Source organism: Sebastes umbrosus, chromosome 1 (assembly GCF_015220745.1).
Source record: "Sebastes umbrosus isolate fSebUmb1 chromosome 1, fSebUmb1.pri, whole genome shotgun sequence".
Lineage (NCBI taxonomy): Eukaryota > Metazoa > Chordata > Actinopteri > Perciformes > Sebastidae > Sebastes > Sebastes umbrosus.
The window spans coordinates 43,863,560-43,886,735 of NC_051269.1; the positions used below are offsets into that span (position 1 = coordinate 43,863,560).

Consider the following 23,176-nt stretch of genomic DNA (forward strand, 5'->3'; position numbering starts at 1 on the left):
GGCAGCTGCTGCAGGTCAGACGTTGAGAGATGAGGAACTTCTATGACGGTTACCGCTGCAACTTTACATTTCTAACTGTCTTTGTGACTAAATCTCTCATGAAATATGAATACTTTTGTTTGAGTCATGTCTTTACTCTACTTCTGGTCGCTGATAGAACATTTACGTGTAAACTTTCCTCTTTCGTTGGTCCTTAATCGGGAATTCAGCCCTCAATATAACAATATATGTTTACATTTTGGCACAAAAGAACACTGACAGAAACACATTCCTCTGATCACAGTAAGAGGAGTTCATTCATTTTAAATATATTTATATATATCATATAACATCACCTCAGTTTTAAGAACAGTCCCCTTTAGTTCCAACTACCAGGCAGTCGTTATTAATTAAAACTTAGATTAAAGTTCATGCTACTCGACGTCATTTTAAGTCGTGAAAAATGATCCCGCATTTTCCACATCAGAAATGTTTCTGTTACATGTTATCATATATTTCATCTCTTTCTGAGGTCATTCAGAGACCACATGACTCTCTGGAAGAACTTATGGAAAACAACAGACATGGTTTGAATGACGTCTTAACAAGTGATTTCTGTTTCTGCGTTCAGACACTTCTAACTATGTTCACGTGTTTTAAATCAATAAATCAATAAAGTTTCCTCTCTGGACGTGTTTCAAACAGAGACGTCACGATACCACAAAGTTAGTAGTTGATACCAACACCAGTGATGTTCGACGATTCTTGATACCAACTCGACACCGCGGTAACAAACTAAAGTAAAACAATAACTCATCACGTGTTCTACAACGTCCACTCCTCTGGTGAGAGTCAAACAGCTCATAACTTCCTCTTTATTACTCTTTATTATTATTATTATTATTATTAATACAAACAGCGTCCAACTAAATTTCAGCTCAAAACCGTGTCGCGTCGCGTCGCGTCGCGTCGCGTCGCGTCGCGTCGCGTCGCAGAACTGTCGCAGAACCTCGTCGCAGAGTGTCATCGCAGGGCGTCGCCGCAGGGCGTCGTCGCAGGGCATCGCAGAACCTCGTCGCATCGCGTCGTCGCATCGCGTCGTCGCATCGCGTCGTCGCAGGGCGTCGCGTCGCAGAACCTTCGCAGAGCGTCGCCGCAGGGCGTCACCGAGCGTCGCAGGGCGTCGCCGCAGGGCATCGCCGCAGGGCATCGCCGCAGGGCATCGCCGCAGGGCGTCGCAGGGCGTCGCAGGGCATCGCAGAACCGTCGCAGAGCGTCGCCGCAGCATGTTCAGATATTCCGATAGAAAACAACACAATCAAACAGATTTTGTCGCTGACACTCACGTCGCATTCAGTTTGGACAGTAATACATGTAAAATATGTAGACGACACACAGCGTCCCAACACACGTTTTCTATCGTCCGCGGGACGCCGTTGATCTGAAGCCCTGACGGTTCCGACGTTACTGCTGAAAAACGAGTACCGTCACGTTTCCAGAAGTTTGGCATCAACAAAGTTACGGGTTCTCGTGACATCCCTAGATTCAAAAGTCCTGATATAAATCTATATATATATATATATATAGATATATATATATAAAACATCTGCTACAAGATGACCTAACTTGTCTTGTGAAACATTCTAAATGATAAATGTGTCTGCAGTGAGAATCACCGGCTCAGATCGGTCATTCTCCGGTTCCGTTACTGAGCAACGACCGGACAGATGTTTGATTATTGCTTTACAGAATGAAGCTGATGTGTTTAATAAATAAATACAGTATTAATATTAATATTAATATCCCTGCAACGCTGCTACTGGCAAAAACAGAGGCCACTTTTGCAAAGTTTTTTTTTTTTCTTGGAGTAAAATTACTCCAAATTGTAATTTAATTAAAATATTAGTTGATTAGTAAAAGAGAAATTTAGTTCTGAAATCTTGAAAGTTAAAAAACAAACATTTTTTTTGTCTTATTACAGAAGTCAGTAAACTGTGAATGTGATTAAACTGCTACATATATAAGGTATTTATTCCTCCGTTAACGTTGATCTGACTCTCTGCTCTCCGGGGAGCGTACAGCTCATGCTTAGTCTTATCAAGTAGGCTGCTAATTAATCATTATTAGTTTTAATCAGTCATGCGGATGCTACCAGCTAATGCTACAATCTTACGCTAACTAGCGAGGAGATCCCGTCACTCCCTCCGACTGTTAACATTATTATATCAACTAAGTTATTATTATTAAAGATGAACTTTGGCTCACTCCAAAAGACTCTAACAACCAGAATATATATACACATAGAAAACACATTAAGAACCGTAAAGTGCCCAAATGAAATATTTACTTATTTAATATATAAATGTCTCTACAGTGTGCACGTCAGTGTGCACGTTGTGTTCCCTTTAAATTCATCCTATTGTTGAGTCCCTTTTTTTAAATCTGTAGAACCTGACGAGGTCCAGACAGACGCTTTGTTTGGATGATGCAAAGTACATTTCATGCTTCCTTCTTTCCTCTTCCTCCCTCTCTTCCTCCCTCTCTTCCTCCCTCTCTCTCTCTCCTCTTCCTCCCTCTGTTCCTCCCTCTCTCTCTCCTCTTCCTCCCTCTCTCTCTCTCCTCTTCCTCCCTCTCTTCCTCCCTCTCTTCCTCCCTCCATACGGAGTGGTAGCGTGGTTAATCACCAGGTTGCCGTGGCGGTCGCTGTAATTTAGAATAGGAGGCTGCTCTGCTCGGCCTGAATGCCGTCAGAGATGTTGTGAGCGGTTCTTTCTGTTCCTCCTCACTACAGCAGAAGGGAACTGAAGAAGAGGAAGGAGAAGACACTTGCTGGTAGAAATTGGCACAGTAGAAACTGTTATTAGATGACTGTTAGCCAAGAAAGAGAAGAGGAATCTTAAAAATCTACTTCTAGACTATCAGAGCATTCAATTAAACTGTGATAAAGAGCGAGTTATCGGCCCGACGCCGTCAGCCAGGCTCCGTCATCACTACAACAGGTCCAACACCTCCCGCTGCAACGACCAGCTGGACGTGAACATTCAGAATAACACACAACACAATTTAACCACACGAGGACGAAACACTCCCAACAGTTCAGACCCCGTTCACACCTGGATGCTTCATGCCGGTTGCATCTAGATTGTATCCTGATAAAGTTTAACCTCGGATGAACTCCGACATTAAGGTGGCGATATTTAACAGAAAAAACATGCAAATTTGGAAGATTATAAAGTCATGAATTTAAGACGAATTTAAGACTTGGATATACTCTGAGATTGAACGCTGCAGTTACCCAACTAACCCTAACCCCTAACCCAACTCACCCTAATCCAACTAACCCTAACCCTGCAGGTAACTAACAGCAGTAACCCAACTAACCCTAACCCAACTACACCTAACCCAACTAACCCTAACCCAACTACACCTAACCCAACTAACCCTAACCATGCAGGTAACTAACCCTAACCCTAACCCTGCAGGTAACTAACCCTAACCCTAACCCTAACCATGCAGGTAACTAACCCTAACCCTAACCCTGCAGGTAACTAACCCTAACCCCAAACCCTAACCCTAACCCTAACCCTGCAGGTAACTAACCCTAACCCTAAACCTTAACCCTAACCCTAACCATGCAGGTAACTAACCCTAACCCTAACCCTGCAGGTAACTAACCCTAACCCTAACCCTGCAGGTAACTAACCCTAACCCTGCAGGTAACTAACCCTAACCCCAAACCCTAACCCTAACCCTAACCCTGCAGGTAACTAACCCTAACCCCAAACCCTAACCCTAACCCTAACCATGCAGGTAACTAACCCTAACCCCAAACCCTAACCCCTAACCCTAACCCTGCAGGTAACTAACCCTAACCCCAAACCCTAACCCTAACCCTAACCATGCAGGTAACTAACCCTAACCCCAAACCCTAACCCCTAACCCTAACCCTGCAGGTAACTAACCCTAACCCTAACCCTAACCCTGCAGGTAACTAACCCTAACCCCAAACCCTAACACCTAACCCTAACCCTGCAGGTAACTAACCCTAACCCTAACCCTAACCCAACTAACCCTAACCCTAACCCTAACCCAACTAACCCTAACCCTAACCCTAACCCAACTAACCCTAACCCTAACCCTAATCCAACTAACCCTAACCCTAACCCTAACCCAACTAACCCTAACCCTAACCCTAATCCAACTAACCCTAACCCTAACCCTGCAGGTAACTAACCCTAACCCTAACCCAACTAACCCTAACCCTAACCCTAACCCAATTAACCCTAACCCTAACCCTAACCCAACTAACCCTAACCCTAACCCTAACCCAACTAACCCTAACCCTAACCCTAATCCAACTAACCCTAACCCTAACCCTAACCCAACTAACCCTAACCCTAACCCTAACCCAACTAACCCTAACCGTAACCCTAACCCAACTAACCCTAACCCTAACCCTAACCCAACTAACCCTAACCCTAACCCTAATCCAACTAACCCTAACCCTAACCCTGCAGGTAACTAACCCTAACCCTAACCCTAACCATGCAGGTAACTGACAGCAGTACTCAGGTGGAGATCCAGATGCTTCCAGAAGATGAACGGGGCTTCATTCACACCTCCACTCAGAGTACCAGATGAACTGAACACCGAAGGGCCAAATGTGTGACACAAAAAACAAAAACAGCTTTGAAACCAAGATGGTTGGTTTCAACAAATCAGTTCTACATAGCTTTAAAGCTATATATATAAATGTATATATATAAAGTCCTCTGTAGTGAGATCCGTTGACCTTCAACCTGCGTCTGAAACAGTCTGAAGGGCGTCTCACTTTGTCTCCGGACTCGTGGACGGACAGATAACACTCAGGAGCCGTCCGGCCCGTTAACGAGGATGCTGAGAGACAACGAGACGTCCCGGGGGTGAGAATCAAATGTAGGCCGTGAAAGCGTGTAGCTGAAGTGAAGCCGAGCCCGCGGTGCGGTGCGGTCCCAACAGGATGTGATCGATGTCCTTTGATGCTCCTCATTAAGCAGGTTTTTGTTTTTCTCATCAAAGAGACGTGAAGGGAGCAACGTCTTCCTGTGAGTCGGGGGGGAGGTCGGTGCAGTAACAAAAGAAATGTGCTTCCTGTGAGTCTCAGGAAACAGATACGATATCAAAAGAACTACAGCACATTTCCAACGAGAACGACCTTCTGGTTGGTGAAGCCGGTTCCCAACCAGCCAATCAGAGCAGTGATTCAGTCCAGGTGTGGTTGGACCCGTCAGAGTGCCGTTGAGTGAGATACTGATCACCTCCCTGCTCCAGAGGCGGTGCCGCCTGGCGGACCCGGCGCCGGGCTACAGGCTGTATAACAATGTGTCTGCGATGGAACTAAACGAGTCTTAAGATCGCTCACAGCACGGCCCGATGGTGCTCTCCAGGGACATCTGGGACGAGTGGCGGATGAGCGGCGCCATCGTCGGGTCCACCATGGAGGAGGTAGGGAAGAGCTTGTACCAGCCAATCACCATCGAGCTGAGGTCCAGCTCCTCCAATAGGATTCGAGCTACGCCCATGAAGCATTTGCGGTCCATCCGTCCGTAGTTTCCCCAAACGATCACCTACGGAAGAGAAGAAGGTGGCGAGGTACACGTTAGGACGAACACATTCTCTACTCACGCCATATTAACAAAATATATATATATATACTATATGTCAAAGCAGATTTATTATAAATAATAAGAAAGGCTCTATTAGTGCACTTTATTTCAGCTTTACACCAAATGTGCTGCAAAATGCATCATTGATATGAGATATAATAATAATAATAATAATATCCTCCGTACAACACCCAAAAACAAGCTCTGGTTTTATAAAGAAACCCAGATGATACCTGGACCAGAACACGACACCGACATACATGTTCACACTAACGGGTGAACGGATTACAGCCGCTGATCGCTCCATGATGCACATCCACTAGGCACCGTCTCAAGGTCCGATTCACAGCAGATATGGAGCCGATGATACGACAGCGTGAACACGCCCAGAAAGGTTTCTATGTGAACTGGACTGTTTTGCTCCAAATATCTGAATATCACCTGATTTAGATGAACTCAGCACCGGAGCACCAAGATGCTCTTTGATTGGCGGCGCAGTTAAGTTGCATTCACACCAAAGCATTTGGTTTACTCGCACGAGTTGGAGCGCCGCCATCATTTGTTCGTTCCTCTCTCTAGACCGCCTGAGAAGAGGAGGAGCTCCAGAGACACCGACAACTTTCCCTCCATCAACCATGGAAGAAATAACCTGTTAGTTCTCCTCTGTACATGTTGGTGAAGTCCCAGATACGCCGTCGTGTCTGGGTCCATAACATCAAGAGGCCCTTGAATCGTGCACATAAAGCATCCACACATGGATCCCCTACGACGGCCGCGTCCCGCTGCAATGGATCCCCTACGACGGCCGCGTCCCGCTGCAATGGACCCCCTACGACGGCCGCGTCCCGCTGCAATGGACCCCCTACGACGGCCGCGTCCCGCTGCAATGGATCCCCTACGACGGCCGCGTCCCGCTGCAATGGATCCCCTACGACGGCCGCGTCCCGCTGCAATGGATCCCCTACGACGGCCGCGTCCCGCTGCAATGGATCCCCTACGACGGCCGCGTCCCGCTGTAATGGATCCCATACGACGGCCGCGTCCCGCTGTAATGGATCCCCTACGACGGCCGCGTCCCGCTGTAATGGATCCCCTACGACGGCCGCGTCCCGCTGTAATGGATCCCATACGACGGCCGCGTCCCGCTGTAATGGATCCCCTACGACGGCCGCGTCCCGCTGTAATGGATCCCCTACGACGGCCGCGTCCCGCTGTAATGGATCCCCTACGACGGCCGCGTCCCGCTGTAATGGATCCCATACGACGGCCGCGTCCCGCTGTAATGGATCCCCTACGACGGCCGCGTCCCGCTGTAATGGATCCCATATGACGGCCGCGTCCCGCTGTAATGGATCCCCTACGACGGCCGCGTCCCGCTGTAATGGATCCCCTACGACGGCCGCGTCCCGCTGTAATGGACCCCATACGACGGCCGCGTCCCGCTGTAATGGACCCCCTACGACGGCCGCGTCCCGCTGTTATGGATCCCCTACGACGGCCGCGTCCCGCTGTAATGGATCCCATACGACGGCCGCGTCCCGCTGTAATGGATCCCATACGACGGCCGCGTCCCGCTGTAATGGATCCCATACGACGGCCGCGTCCCGCTGTAATGGATCCCCTACGACGGCAGAAAAACAAGCCAGCGTGTTGCATTGAAGTGAGGATGAGTGGAGAGAGAGAATGGATGGAGGGATGAAGGTGAAGTGAGGATGAGTGGAGAGAGAGAATGGATGGAGGGATGAAGGTGAAGTGAGGATGAGTGGAGAGAGAATGGATGGAGGGATGAAGGTGAAGTGAGGAGTTGGAGCAGATTCATCTGGACGGTCTCCATAAATCAACCAGATGGTCAACAGAACTTGAGTTCACTTCTGGTCTGAGGCTGATTGTCGTAGTTTGGCACCTTAGTTCCAGTGAAGGGTAGTCTATATATATTATATATTATATATTATATATTATATATATTATATATCATATATTATATTATATATTATATTATATATTATATTATATATATGATATATTATATATTATATATTATATATTATATTATATATATATATATATGTATTACTGCTACAGCGTAGCGGATTAAATACTGGACTAATCTCCCTTTAAGGTCATTTAGAACAGATAAAACATGGGATTAATGGTGATGAACTATGGACGATCATGTGATCAATTTGAATTAAATCTTAATTAAGTTAAGTTCACCTGTCACAGGTTCTCATCACCAGAGTCAGAATATGAAGAAAAAGGACTTTGACTGATATAAATCACAATCTCAAACACTGACACACAGACTTGACTGTAAAGCAGCGATGAGTCTGTGTTCATTTCGCCTGTTAGAGGCTCACACATGAGATGCAGATATTTAATGTACATTTATCAAACTTAACACACCACAGATACATAAAGAAACAAGAACACAACTGACGTATAAAATACCAACAAATGCTCCTCAACAGAGTGAAAGCTCTTCTATGATGTAAGAACACAGGCTGACCAACATTAAATAAACGTGTTGAACATCATCTGCTTCCATCTGAACCAGCTGATGTTCTCACATCATCACATAATGAAGTAAAGTCAGTCACGGAGTCGGCTGACGAAGGACTCTGAATGAATTGTCCGCGAGCTCTTCGGCATTTTGCTTTGCTAAATCAGGAAGAGACAGATTGAGAAGCGCTGCTGATTTCAGAGGTTCTCCTGATCCAGTGAATGAGTCTGATGAAACTGGGAGGACAGCAGATCATTAACAGCGAGGCGTTGAGTGGCTGCAGGCCTCTACGCTGACAACACACCGCTGTTTCTAGCTGCTGATGACTGAGCTAACCCGACATACATACACGTTATAACATGTGTACATGTCGGTGTTGTGATATTAAACATTGCAGTAAGAAAGAAGGAACAAATACAACAATGAATAAATACATTCATTCTGACTGAACATGAGACAATAATGAAAGAAAAGAGATGAAATAAGGAATGAACGAGAGAAAGAAAATGATGTGATGAGACTAGAAAGGCTTGAAGAGAAGGATGGAAGAGATAGACGTCACAACGTCACGTAAAACAACGTCACGTAAAACAACGCCACGTAAAACGATGCCACGTAAAACAACGTCACGTAAAACAACGCCACGTAAAACAACGCCACGTAAAACAACGCCACGTACAACAACGCCACGTAAAACAACGCCACGTACAACAACGCCACGTACAACAACGCCACGTAAAACAACGCCACTTAAAACAACGCCACTTAAAACAACGTTGCGTAAAACAACGCCACGTAAAACAACGCCACGTAAAACAACGGCACCTAAAACGTGACGTGAAACAGCATCACGTCACGTTGAATCCTGAGGACTCAGATGATCTCCTGACTTCTCCTCCAGCGCCACCTTGAGGTCCACTTGTTGGTGGTTCTGAGTTAAATTCTTAACAACTAGCAGACTCTCTCTCAGGAGACGCTGTTCAGGTGAAACCAGAAGTCAAAGGGATTTATTTGTCACCTAACTTCTGTACTGAAGCTTCTGCTGTTATCTGAGATCTTCTCCTGAAGCTAACAGCTAACGGAGTTGTTTCTTCTGAACACAAATCAAACAGATTGAAGTTCGTGACTATTTCACAAACTGCCGTGAGACTGAGTTGAATATTTGCCATTTGATCCGTCTCAAACTCTAAAAGCTGAAAACAGTTTAATGTCTGTTTGCTGGTTCGTGAATCAGTCGGCCATGTTGGTTTATCTCACCTGCACCACTTTCCCCTGCGGACTCTCAGAGAAGACCAGGACCTGGTTGTAGAGCGGATCCAGAGACTTCCTCACTGACTTGGTCTTCTTCTTGGCCACACAGCTGCCGTTCTCCAGGAGGTAAACCTTGATGTAGGCCGCTGAAACCACAGCACATGGAAACGTTAGTGTTAGGGTTAACTCCTGAAAACACCTTTTCCTCCTTTTCACTTCTGAATCTTTCATTTCATCAACTGAGTTTTTACAGTATATATATATACATATATATATATGTATATCAGGTAAGGTTTAAACTGTCTGCTGCTGCGTGTCGTGTCGTGTCGTGTCGTGATGTGTCGTGACGTGTCGTGTCGTGACGTGTCGTGACGTGTCGTGAAGTGACGTGACGTGACGTGTCGTGACGTGACGTGACGTGACGTGACGTGACGTGTCGTGTCGTGACGTGACGTGACGTGACGTGACGTGTCGTGTCGTGTCGTGACGTGACGTGACGTGACGTGACGTGACGTGTCGTGTCGTGTCGTGACGTGACGTGACGTGACTGTTGGACCAGACATTGATGTGACATCACATGATTGTGAACAGGTGACGTGTCGTGACGTGTCGTGTCGTGACGTGACGTGTCGTGTCGTGACGTGTCGTGACGTGTCGTGACGTGTCGTGACGTGTCGTGACGTGTCGTGTCATGACGTGTCGTGTGGGAACCTCAGTGTTGGACCAGACATTGATGTGACATCCCATGATTGTGAACAGGTGACGTGTCTAAAGGTAAAGTGACCTCCTGTAGAAAACACAGCTGTGATTCCTTTCATCAGCGGACTAGAGAGGCTCACCTGGAGGTCCCTTTGAACCTGGTTTCATAGTGAGTCCTCTGGCCTGGACCACCTCCACCTCCAGACCCCCGTTCCTCTCCATCAGACCGATCTCTACGTCACCTGGACGGACACAGACAGGTGCAGTTTAAGAAAGAGGACGGAGGAGGTGAAGCTGTTATTCTGGCTTTTATATGATGATGAAGGTTTGTGAGGTGTCAGAACAGTTTACATCCAGTAACATAAATATATCCATATATATATATATAATATACACATACTGTTTATATATAATATACACATGTATATAATATACACATACTGTTTATATATAATATACACATACTGTTTATATATAATATGCACATACTGTTTATATATAATATACACACACTGTTTATATATAATATACACATACTGTATATATACAATATACACACACTGTGTATATATATAATATACACATACTGTTTATATATAATATACACATACTGTTTATATATAATATACACACACTGTTTATATATAATATACACATACTGTATATATATAATATACACACACTGTGTATATATATAATATACACATACTGTTTATATATAATATACACACACTGTTTATATATAATATACACATACTGTATATATATAATATACACACACTGTGTATATATATAATATACACATACTGTTTATATATAATATACACATACTGTTTATATATAATATACACATACTGTTTATATATAATATACACATACTGTATATATATAATATACACATATATATAATATACACATACTGTGTATATATATAATATACACATACTGTTTATATATAATATACACATACTGTATATATATAATATACACATGTATATAATATACACATACTGTTTATATATAATATACACATACTGTTTATATATAATATACACATACTGTATATATATAATATACACATACTGTTTATATATAATATACACATATATATAATATACACATACTGTATATATATAATATACACATACTGTTTATATATAATATACACATACTGTATATATATAATATACACATACTCTTTATATATAATATACACATACTGTTTATATATAATATACACACTGTTTATATATAATATACACATACTGTATATATATAATATACACACACTGTCTATATATAATATACACATACTGTATATATATAATATACACACACTGTTTATATATAATATACACATACTGTATATATATAATATACACACACTGTATATATATAATATACACATACTGTATATGAAAAATATACACATACTGTTTATATATAATATACACATACTGTATATATATAATATACACACACTGTTTATATATAATATACACATACTGTATATATATAATATACACACACTGTTTATATATAATATACACATACTGTATATTATATAATATACACACACTGTTTATATATAATATACACATACTGTATATATATAATATACACATACTGTATATATATAATATACACATACTGTTTATATATAATATACACATACTGTGTATATATATAATATACACATACTGTTTATATATAATATACACATACTGTATATATATAATATACACATACTTTTTATATATAATATACACATACTGTTTATATATAATATACACATACTGTTTATATATAATATACACATACTGTATATATATAATATACACATGTATATAATATACACATACTGTTTATATATAATATACACATACTATATATATATAATATACACATACTGTTTATATATAATATACACATATATAATATACACATACTGTATATATATAATATACACATACTGTATATATATAATATACACATACTGTATATATATAATATACATACTGTTTATATATAATATACACATACTGTTTATATATAATATACACATACTGTATATATATAATATACACATACTGTATATATATAATATACACATACTTTATATATATAATATACACATTCTGTATATATATAATATACACATACTGTTTATATATAATATGTAGATATACACACGTAGGCAAAATTGTTGGTACCCTTCCGTTAATGAAAGAAAAACCCACAATGGTCACTGAAATAACTTGAAACTGACAAAAGTAATAATAAATAAAAATGTACTGAAAATTAACTAATGAAAATCAGACATTGTTTTTGAATTGTGGTTCAACAGAATCATTTTAAAAAACAAACTAATGAAACTGGCCTGGACAAAAATGATGGTACCCCTAGAAAAGATGGAAAATAATGTGACCATAGGAACATGTTAAACTAAGGTGTGTCCTGTAAATAGCATCACAGGTATCTTCAAACTTGTAATTAGTCAGTCTGCCTATTTAAAGGGACGATTTGTAACTTTCAGAATTGCTTCTTAACAGCGACACCTGTAGCCGTGAAATCAACGAAAGTCAGCGTCGGGCTCGCGCTTGCTCGCTCTAAATATACCTGAACGAGCATCACTCAACACAGTGAGGCGACACACGTCAGCTAAAACCACAATATCACTCTATATTTCAGCTGCTTGGCAGTCCCCTCTCTCCATCTGAAACATCCTGACCTTCCACCTTCTCTCACCGTTCTTCATCATTCAACCTGCGTTCTTCATCATTCAACCTGCGTTCTTCATCACTCAACCTGCGTTCTTCATCATTCAACCTGCGTTCTTCATCACTCAACCTGCGTTCTTCATCACTCAACCTGCGTTCTTCATCACTCAACCTGCGTTCTTCATCACTCAACCTGCGTTCTTCATCACTCAACCTGCGTTCTTCATCACTCAACCTGCGTTCTTCATCACTCAACCTGCGTTCTTCATCATTCAACCTGCGTTCTTCATCACTCAACCTGTGTTCTTCATCACTCAACCTGCGTTCTTCATCATTCAACCTGTGTTCTTCATCATTCAACCTGTGTTCTTCATCACTCAACCTGCGTTCTTCATCACTCAACCTGCGTTCTTCATCACTCAACCTGCGTTCTTCATCACTCAACCTGCGTTCTTCATCATTCAACCTGCGTTCTTCATCACTCAACCTGCGTTCTTCATCACTCAACCTGCGTTCTTCATCACTCAACCTGCGTTCTTCATCACTCAACCTGCGTTCTTCATCACTCAACCTGCGTTCTTCATCACTCAACCTGCGTTCTTCATCATTCAACCTGTGTTCTTCATCATTCAACCTGTGTTCTTCATCACTCAACCTGTGTTCTTCATCACTCAACCTGCGTTCTTCATCATTCAACCTGTGTTCTTCATCACTCAACCTGTGTTCTTCATCACTCAACCTGCGTTCTTCATCATTCAACCTGTGTTCTTCATCATTCAACCTGTGTTCTTCATCACTCAACCTGCGTTCTTCATCACTCAACCTGCGTTCTTCATCACTCAACCTGCGTTCTTCATCATTCAACCTGCGTTCTTCATCATTCAACCTGCGTTCTTCATCACTCAACCTGCGTTCTTCATCACTCAACCTGCGTTCTTCATCACTCAACCTGCGTTCTTCATCACTCAACCTGCGTTCTTCATCACTCAACCTGCGTTCTTCATCATTCAACCTGCGTTCTTCATCATTCAACCTGCGTTCTTCATCACTCAACCTGCGTTCTTCATCATTCAACCTGCGTTCTTCATCATTCAACCTGCGTTCTTCATCACTCAACCTGTGTTTTCCATCAGATAATAAGATAAAATTACATTTATACAGAAATGTTGAATATAATCTGATGACTAAACAGATTAAATTAAAACTGGATTAAACGTTTTGAGTTGTTGTCGACTAAAACTATGAAGGATACAAATGACTAAAATGTGACTTAAACTAATCAGCATTTTAGTTTTAAGACTAAGACTAAATCTAGAATAGCTGCAGTATATATACTGTATATATGTTTATATATATATACGGTCTCTGGGGACGATGAGAGGAAACCCGGTAGGACACAGCTCTGATTTATGAGGAGCTTTTTTGCCGATGTTTAATAATTCCAGCCGTCATTTGGTGACGAGAGAATAAGATGTTTCAGGGGGAGAGTTTCCGAGGCTTTTTACCAAATAGAGTTGATAGTTGTGACCCTCCAATGTGAATCCCTTTCCTTCTCAACTTGGAGATAAAGGATTACGTTTTCCATCTTCGTTAAGAGATAAACTGCTGAGGGGCTCATTGAGGGAAGAAAGCTTTGTGACTTTAACATGTCCTTTCTCACCCATCGATGTGGTCGCCAGCGTCTGTCGCCCAACAAACTGAGCGGGTCCCATCCCGTCCAGGAAGTCGCTGAACTGTGCGTCCGATGCCAGACACATGCCGCTGTAGTTCAGGCTGCAGAGAGAGGAAGAGGCAGACGAAGAGTTAAACGTGACCAGGCAGCTCTCGTTGTTCTTCAATCAGGTAGAAACAGAAAGTCCGACTCTGGCAGAGGAAGAAAGAATACAAGAGAGGAGAAAACAGAGACCACACTGAAATAGTCTGGAGGCTTTACGCCCAGGACACACAGGGAACGTCAGGAACACGTGGTGGCTGCGTGGTGGCTGCATGGCGTGTAGGCTGCGTGGCGTGGTGGCTGCGTGGCGGCTGCGTGGCGCGGTGGCTGCGTGGTGGCTGCGTGGTGGCTGCGTGGTGGCTGCGTGGCGGCTGCGTGGTGGCTACGTGGCGGCTGCGTGGCGTGGTGGCTGCGTGTTCACACCAGCTGTGTTTCTGCTGCTGCTGTCAGCTCTTTCTTTCTACATATAGTTTGTCTTTTAATGTCCGTTCCATTTTATTATAAATGTCATTTATATTTATTTTAGTCAGAGAAAGGTTCAGAACCGTGTGGTAATTTGTAAATAATAGTAATAATCCACCATTAAAACTCCGTACTATATTCATTCATGGAACTCTGCAAGTCACTGCATGTTCTACAACACTGTCTTGCACATATTTCAAATTAAAAGCCTTGTGTTAACAAATGAAGGAATTCTATCTACAGAAAAAACGCTTGAGGGCTTTTATTTTGAAATGAAAGCAGGAAATGTTGATTTAAAAAGAAGTCTTTCCTTTTTTTCATGTCCGTAACATTTTCTACAGATACAGACATGTAAACTGTAGTAGTGTTGCTGGTATGATGTTAATATACAGTCAATAGATCACCTTCACTGGCTGTTGTTGATGTAAACCGCGCGGCTCACGGCAAAAATAGGCGAGACCTCGAATCTCTAAAAGAGACGCAGCCGAGCCGCGCGGGCAGTGTGGCTGCTCTAACCTGTTAACATGGACGCCGGAATAAAAAACAACAGGCAACGCAGCCGCCACGCGCTGCTGACGTTCCGTTAGCTAACGGTTAGCACACGGTTAGCTAACGATTGAGTTTTACTCCGGTGAGTATGTTTATAATGTATTCTAATGTTATTATATGTTATTAATGTATGTTTATAATGTATTCTAATGTTATTATATGTTATTAATGTATGTTTATAATGTATTGTAATGTTATTATGTATTATAATGTTATTATATGTTTTTAATGTATGTTTATTATGTATTATAATGTTATTATATGTTATTAATGTATGTTTATAATGTATTATAATGTTATTATATGTTATTAATGTATGTTTATAATGTATTATAATGTTATTATATGTTTTTAATGTATGTTTATAATGTATTCTAATGTTATTATATGTTATTAATGTATGTTTATAATGTATTACAATGTTATTATATGTTATTAATGTATGGTTATTATGTATTATAATGTTATTATATGTTTTTAATGTATGTTTATTATGTATTATAATGTTATTACATGTTATTAATGTATGTTTATAATGTATTATAATGTTATTATATGTTTTTAATGTATGTTTATTATGTATTATAATGTTATTATATGTTTTTAATGTATGTTTATTATGTATTATAATGTTATTATGTTTTTAATGTATGTTTATTATGTATTATAATGTTATTACATGTTATTAATGTATGTTTATAATGTATTATAATGTTATTACATGTTTTTAATGTATGTTTATTATGTATTATAATGTTATTATATGTTTTTAATGTATGTTTATTATGTATTATAATGTTATTACATGTTATTAATGTATGTTTATAATGTATTATAATGTTATTACATGTTTTTAATGTATGTTTATTATGTATTATAATGTTATTATATGTTATTAATGTATGTTTATTATGTATTATAGCAGCCCTCTTCCTTCTTCAACCTTCATCTCTCTCCTCCTCGTCTCTACTTGGTTCTAGTTTACGGTTGCCCGTCTTTATTCATCCCGGCTCTGATGAGCTGACGTTAGCTGCACATTTAAGGAGGCAGGTGTTTTATTTTCTATACCAGAAGGATTTAAATGACCAACAGCTCTGTCTTCACTGTTTAATGAAGGAACAAGGTTTTAAAATATTTACTAGATTGTTCCAACAGTCACAACGGCTCACATTTCATATGAACCTCAGCCTGAGGAGCCCGGAGTCTCTCTCCAATAAGATTAACACGCAGAATCACTTAGCCTAGATTAGTCCGTTCTGCAGGCGTTAGCAAACATTACATTATGGCAGGTCATTTATAATACGTATCCGTACTTATGATGTCTCACTTACATTTATTTATGTTCACATGTGCGTTTCCATTCTGTGTGCTGTAGAATATACATGGACTTATTATATTCAAGATATTCGGTTAAGATAAACTGTAGAGGTAAAACCCTGCGTAAATGTGTGTGTGTGTGTGTGTGTGTGTGTGTGTGTGTGAATGTGTGTGTGTAAAGAGTGCTGACATGCAGTAAATCCAGCAACATTAGCCGAGTGGGTATTACTGGGTGATAAAATCCTGAGCTTTAGATTATAATATTGGTGTGTGTGAGGCACATCTGGGGATTACACAGCTGTTTAAACCGCGAGCTGCAGGCCGACGACACACTGGGAATGTTCCTAATATTCAAGGTCCTACGTTATTCAGGATTTATGATTATGTTCGAACTGTTCAGCATCATTTACGTTGTTTCAATGAATGTGAAGTCAAAGCCTGGTTTTATTAGTTAAAGTGAATGAAGGTGAAAACTTAAAGGGACTGAATCAGAATGTCTTGTTAACAGCTTCACCTGTGGCCGTTAAGTCAACTAAAGTCAGCGTCCTGTTGCTGGCGCTTGTGCTCGCTCTACATAGACATGAAGGAGCATCGCTCAACACAGTGAGGAGACACACGTCAGCTAAAAGCACAATATCACTCTATATTTCAGCTGCTTGGCAGTAATGTTAGCTGACCAGACCAAGGTCTCTCCATGAATCAATGCTGATCCTAGTGTTGGCTTTTCCCGCCTCAGCCTCCCGACCGCGGCCGGAGGGAACGGGGGAGACGCCGGAGTTTTGGTCGGAGACGATAACGTTTCTCTCTGCGGAGCCCCGTCACTTCACAAGACACGGGAAACCTCTGTTGGTCTGGAGGAGCTGCAGCAGTTATTTCTGCACAAACGTCCACTGAACATTCACTAGATATTCTCAGAGCTAAACTAACTCTTCTGCAGTGTGGAGTGAGCAGCATGCACGTGAGAGGTGGAGAGAGAGAGAGAGAGAAGGAGCGCGGTGTGTGAGTGAAGGCAGGCAGAGGAGCAGAGGAGCAGAGTACAGCAGAGACTCCGGTCCTGGAGACCAAAGCTACGGTCTCCCCCGCGTCCTCCGACCGCGGCCAACACTGTTTAACAGACGGGCTTCACTAGATACAACCAAGAGGTTTTGGTGCTTCACTGGAGTTTGTGTTGGAGTCTGAGTCTGAACAGCGGAGACACACGAGAGACCATGAGACACACGAGAGACCATGAGACACACGAGAGACCATGAGACACACGAGAGACCATGAGACACACGAGAGACCATGAGACACCGACCAGCATTGATTTATACCTGGAAGAAGTTACTAACAGGAACTTTAACACAGGACACAAACGAAAAGCTGCTTGTAACGGGAAACAAACGGCGGTCTACTGGGGGAAAGTCCCGTGTTTGTTCAACCCATCCATGCACTCCGGCCTCCTCCCTACACCGTCATCTTCCCTACACCGGCCTCCTCCCTACACCGTCATCCTCCCTACTCCGGCCTCCTCCCTACACCGTCATCCTCCCTACACCGGCCTCCTCCCTACACCGTCATCCTCCCTACTCCGTCATCCTCCCTACACCAACCTCCTCCCTACACCGTCATCCTCCCTACACCGGCCTCCTCCCTACACCGTCATCCTCCCTACTCCGTCATCCTCCCTACACCGGCCTCCTCCCTACACCGTCATCCTCCCTACTCCGGCCTCCTCCCTACACCGTCCTCCTCCCTACACCGTCATCCTCCCTACTCCGTCATCCTCCCTACACCGTCATCCTCCCTACTCCGGCCTCCTCCCTACACCGTCCTCCTCCCTACACCGGCCTCCTCCCTACACCGTCATCCTCCCTACACCGTCATCCTCCCTACACCGGCCTCCTCCCTAACCGTCCTCCTCCCTACTCCGGCCTCCTCCCTACACCGTCCTCCTCCCTACACCGTCATCCTCCCTACTCCGTCATCCTCCCTACACCGTCATCCTCCCTACTCCGGCCTCCTCCCTACACCGTCCTCCTCCCTACACCGGCCTCCTCCCTACACCGTCATCCTCCCTACACCGTCATCCTCCCTACACCGGCCTCCTCCCTAACCGTCCTCCTCCCTACACTGGCCTCCTCCCTACTCCGGCCTCCTCCCTACACCGTCATCCTCCCTACACCGGCCTCCTCCCTACACCGTCATCCTCCCTACTCCGTCATCCTCCCTACACCAACCTCCTCCCTACACCGTCATCCTCCCTACACCGGCCTCCTCCCTACACCGTCATCCTCCCTACTCCGTCATCCTCCCTACACCGGCCTCCTCCCTACACCGTCATCCTCCCTACTCCGTCATCCTCCCTACACCGGCCTCCTCCCTACACCGGCCTCCTCCCTACACCGTCATCCTCCCTACTCCGGCCTCCTCCCTACACCGTCCTCCTCCCTACACCGTCATCCTCCCTACTCCGTCATCCTCCCTACTCCGGCCTCCTCCCTACACCGGCCTCCTCCCTACACCGTCATCCTCCCTACTCCGGCCTCCTCCCTACACCGGCCTCCTCCCTACACCGTCATCCTCCCTACTCCGGCCTCCTCCCTACACCGTCATCCTCCCTACTCCGGCCTCCTCCCTACACCGGCCTCCTCCCTACACCGTCATCCTCCCTACTCCGGCCTCCTCCCTACACCGGCCTCCTCCCTACACCGTCATCCTCCCTACACCGTCATCCTCCCTACTCCGGCCTCCTCCCTACACCGGCCTCCTCCCTACACCGGCCTCCTCCCTACTCCGGCCTCCTCCCTACACCGTCATCCTCCCTACACCGTCATCCTCCCTACACCGGCCTCCTCCCTACACCGACATTACAAACGGATTTGTGAAACGTAATCTGCGACAAAATATTTCCCTTGAAACGTAATTCACGATGCAGTTCGGTTGTTTGGGAACAGGGTCGAGCATTTTATAGTCACTGAACAGAGAACACAATGTGTAATACAACATTATTATTATTATTAGATTCCTTACACACATACAGCAAACCATTCCTGTTCAGCACCGTCAGCACGCGCACATTGTCCTGCTCCTGAATTGCCCGGACCATAAATCAATAAGCTCATAAGTGTGATTGGATGGCGTTAGCTAACAAAGTGCTTATTCATGGCCGTGCACACTCGGGCACGGAGCTTTCCAATCAGCAGACTGAGCCAAACAGCTGATGGAAACACAGACGGACAGGAAGACGAGCGGTGGTCTGCTGCTGCTGATTTAAATAAGGTTGTGGTGCAGCTCAGTTGAATGATTCAACGGTAGTTTCCCTCGGTGGAGTCGGAGCCGGTAGCTCAGAGCACATAAAGAGATTTACATTTCAACCACTCAGCTCCTCCGTCTGGATCAATCAACACATCATAACATGATTATGGAACATCTTTCAGACATTTTCTAACTTTAAATTCAGCCAGAGAAAAACATCTCTGGTTAAGGCAACGGTTGTGATGCGTCCTAGAAAACTAAACTACCATCCATCCATAATGTCTATCCGCTGATGTTGTGTTAAGTTCAGTTTGTAGAGAACAAACGGTGTGTTACGTGCAGCGCTATGTCGGTGTTGTTGTTTCTGTCCTGTGTCTCTCAGGTGCTGTCCTTCCACCTCTTGTGCAGCTGTGAGGGACGATCAATAATAAAGACAGAGGGTTTGTGTTATGGGGTTAATGTTAAAGTTTTAATGTATAGAGTAAGGAAATATAAAATGTACCGTACGGTCAATAACAGTGTGATGTTAGTGTGCACGTAGACGCCGTCACGGTCAATAACAGTGTGATGTTAGTGTGCACGTAGACGTCGTCACGGTCAATAACAGTGTGATGTTAGTGTGCACGTAGACGCCGTCACGGTCAATAACAGTGTGATGTTAGTGTGCACGTAGACGTCGTCACGGTCAATAACAGTGTGATGTTAGTGTGCACGTAGACGCCGTCACGGTCAATAACAGTGTGATGTTAGTGTGCACGTAGACGCCGTCACGGTCAATAACAGTGTGATGTTAGTGTGCACGTAGACGCCGTCACGGTCAATAACAGTGTGATGTTAGTGTGCCCGTAGACGCCGTCACGGTCAATAACAGTGTGATGCTAGTGTGCACGTAGACGCCGTCACGGTCAATAACAGTGTGATGCTAGTGTGCACGTAGACGCCGTCACGGTCAATAACAGTGTGATGTTAGTGTGCACGTAGACGCCGTCACGGTCAATAACAGTGTGATGTTAGTGTGCACGTAGACGCCGTCACGGTCAGTAACAGTGTGATGTTAGTGTGCACGTAGACGTCGTCACGGTCAATAACAGTGTGATGTTAGTGTGCACGTAGACGTCGTCACGGTCAATAACAGTGTGATGTTAGTGTGCACGTAGACGTCGCCACGGTCAATAACAGTGTGATGTTAGTGTGCACGTAGACGCCGTCACGGTCAATAACAGTGTGATGTTAGTGTGCACGTAGACGCCGTCACGGTCAATAACAGTGTGATGTTAGTGTGCACGTAGACGCCGTCACGGTCAATAACAGTGTGATGTTAGTGTGCATGTAGACGTCATCACGGTCAATAACAGTGTGATGTTAGTGTGCACGTAGACGCCGTCACGGTCAATAACAGTGTGATGTTAGTGAGTGTGCATGTAGACGTCGTCAAATTATAAAAAATAATAAAATAATTCCCATCCAGAATTGAGCAGTAGGGTAGTTTGTCCCTTACAGGACACCGTAGTTCAAAAGTTACGTGGGGACGCCATCTTTTTCTTGTTTACTTGTCTGTATTGCTTCGTAAGGTGAGCATGGCGGCCCGCATCATAGTACAGTATATGAATGAAAAACACCCTTCCTGTTAATCTTTTTCTACTAAATGTATAATTGAGATGTTGCCTTTCACTTAGTGTTATTATAGATCTGTTTTATATGTAAGTAGTGGCCGTAATGTTGGCATGTTATCGTGTAGAGCAGAGCAGCCTCTCTAATGCAGGCGGGAGAATTAGCCTGTTCATTTATTGTTTGCTAGCTGTCTTGTTGTTTCATTTAAATTATTTTCATGTTAGATTTTACGTTAAGAGTGCCTTATATCATTTTATGTGTTGTAATTTACTTTCAGTGTTTAGTGTTTATTTTTGTACTAGAATATTTTTTTTCATGGACTTTACTTTTCTTTATTGCTTCGTAAGGTTGTGGACGAACAAGTGAGATGACAGCCGATGTTGTGGACAAATAAAGTCTTCCCGGTCTCAACCACAATCAGAAAGACTGTGCTGGTGTTTCCCTTAATCTGCACCACACCCATAACACAACTAGAAACACAACGCAGAGTCCCAGGGTGTGCAGGGAGGCTCCAGCACGTGGGTTACATATATATATATATACTGGAAAAACAAAGTTCGGAAACTTGTGTTCGGTGGATTATTTCTCTGTTGTATCAATGCTAATGGTCATTGTATTCTACATGGTTGGAAAGCCTGTTTATTTACCTTCACAATGATGTCACACTTGTAAGGATCATGCATTTGTGGGAGGAGCAGCACAGCTGATGATGTGGGGAGCGCCCAAGAACAATTTGCCAAAATGCTCTGCCAATGGTAAACAGTGTATTCTCATAAGGCTACCAGGAAGCCTGCAATGACTGCCCTTCACCGTCAGGCCCGTTGGCGCTGGTGTTGACAACACAGACAATGGAACCTGAACATGTGGGGGAATGTCATGTTCAGTGATGAGTCCAGGTTCTGTCTGCGGAAGTTGGAAGGCAGGGTCAAAGTATGGAGACGACGCGGAGAACGCTATGCTGATTGTTGCACCGATGGAGTAACAGCTTTTGGTGGGGGCAGTGTCATGGTGTGGGGGGGGGGGCATCTCCCTCACTGGTAAAACAAGGCTTGTCATCATTGAAGGCCATCTCAATGCAGTGAGATATCAGGATGAGATTCTGCAGCCAGTGGTGATCCCATATCTCCACAATCTGGGACCTAACTTCATCCTCCAAGAAACAACGCCCCCCCCCCACAGAGCCAGGGTTATCACAGACTACCTCCACAATGTGGGAGGAGAGAGAATGGAACGGCCTGCCAAGAGTCCACACCTCAACCCAACTCAACACTTGTAGGATCAGCTTGGGCGTGCTGTACGTGTTAGAGTGACCAACACAACCACGCTGGCTGACCTGCAACCAATCCTGGTTGAGGAATGGAACGCCATCCCACAGCAACGTGTGACCAGGTTGGTGACCAGCATGAGGAGGAGGTGCCAGGCTGTTGTGGCTGCGTATGGATCTTCCACCGCTACTGAGGCTCCTGACGGTGGATTCAATGAATAAAGTGTA

The 23,176-nt window shown here is 43.6% G+C and overlaps 1 protein-coding gene across 2 annotated transcripts in view; it reads right to left on the minus strand.

Annotated features, from left to right (window-relative positions):
* Positions 1-4,448: 4,448 nt before the first annotated feature.
* rims4 (regulating synaptic membrane exocytosis 4) overlaps positions 4,449-23,176 on the minus strand; it is a 48,350-nt gene continuing 29,622 nt past the window's right edge. The window contains exons 3-6 of one of the 2 annotated variants that reach the window (XM_037770475.1): positions 14,455-14,567; positions 10,215-10,316; positions 9,382-9,521; positions 4,449-5,585 (exon numbers count right to left, since the gene is read on the minus strand). In XM_037770475.1, coding sequence (XP_037626403.1) covers positions 5,367-5,585; positions 9,382-9,521; positions 10,215-10,316; positions 14,455-14,567 — 574 coding nt within the window. In that variant the 3' untranslated portion in view covers positions 4,449-5,366. Of the gene's footprint in view, positions 5,586-7,081; positions 7,246-9,381; positions 9,522-10,214; positions 10,317-14,454; positions 14,568-23,176 lie in introns of those variants that run through there. The other variant, XM_037770482.1, reaches the window with a different exon arrangement.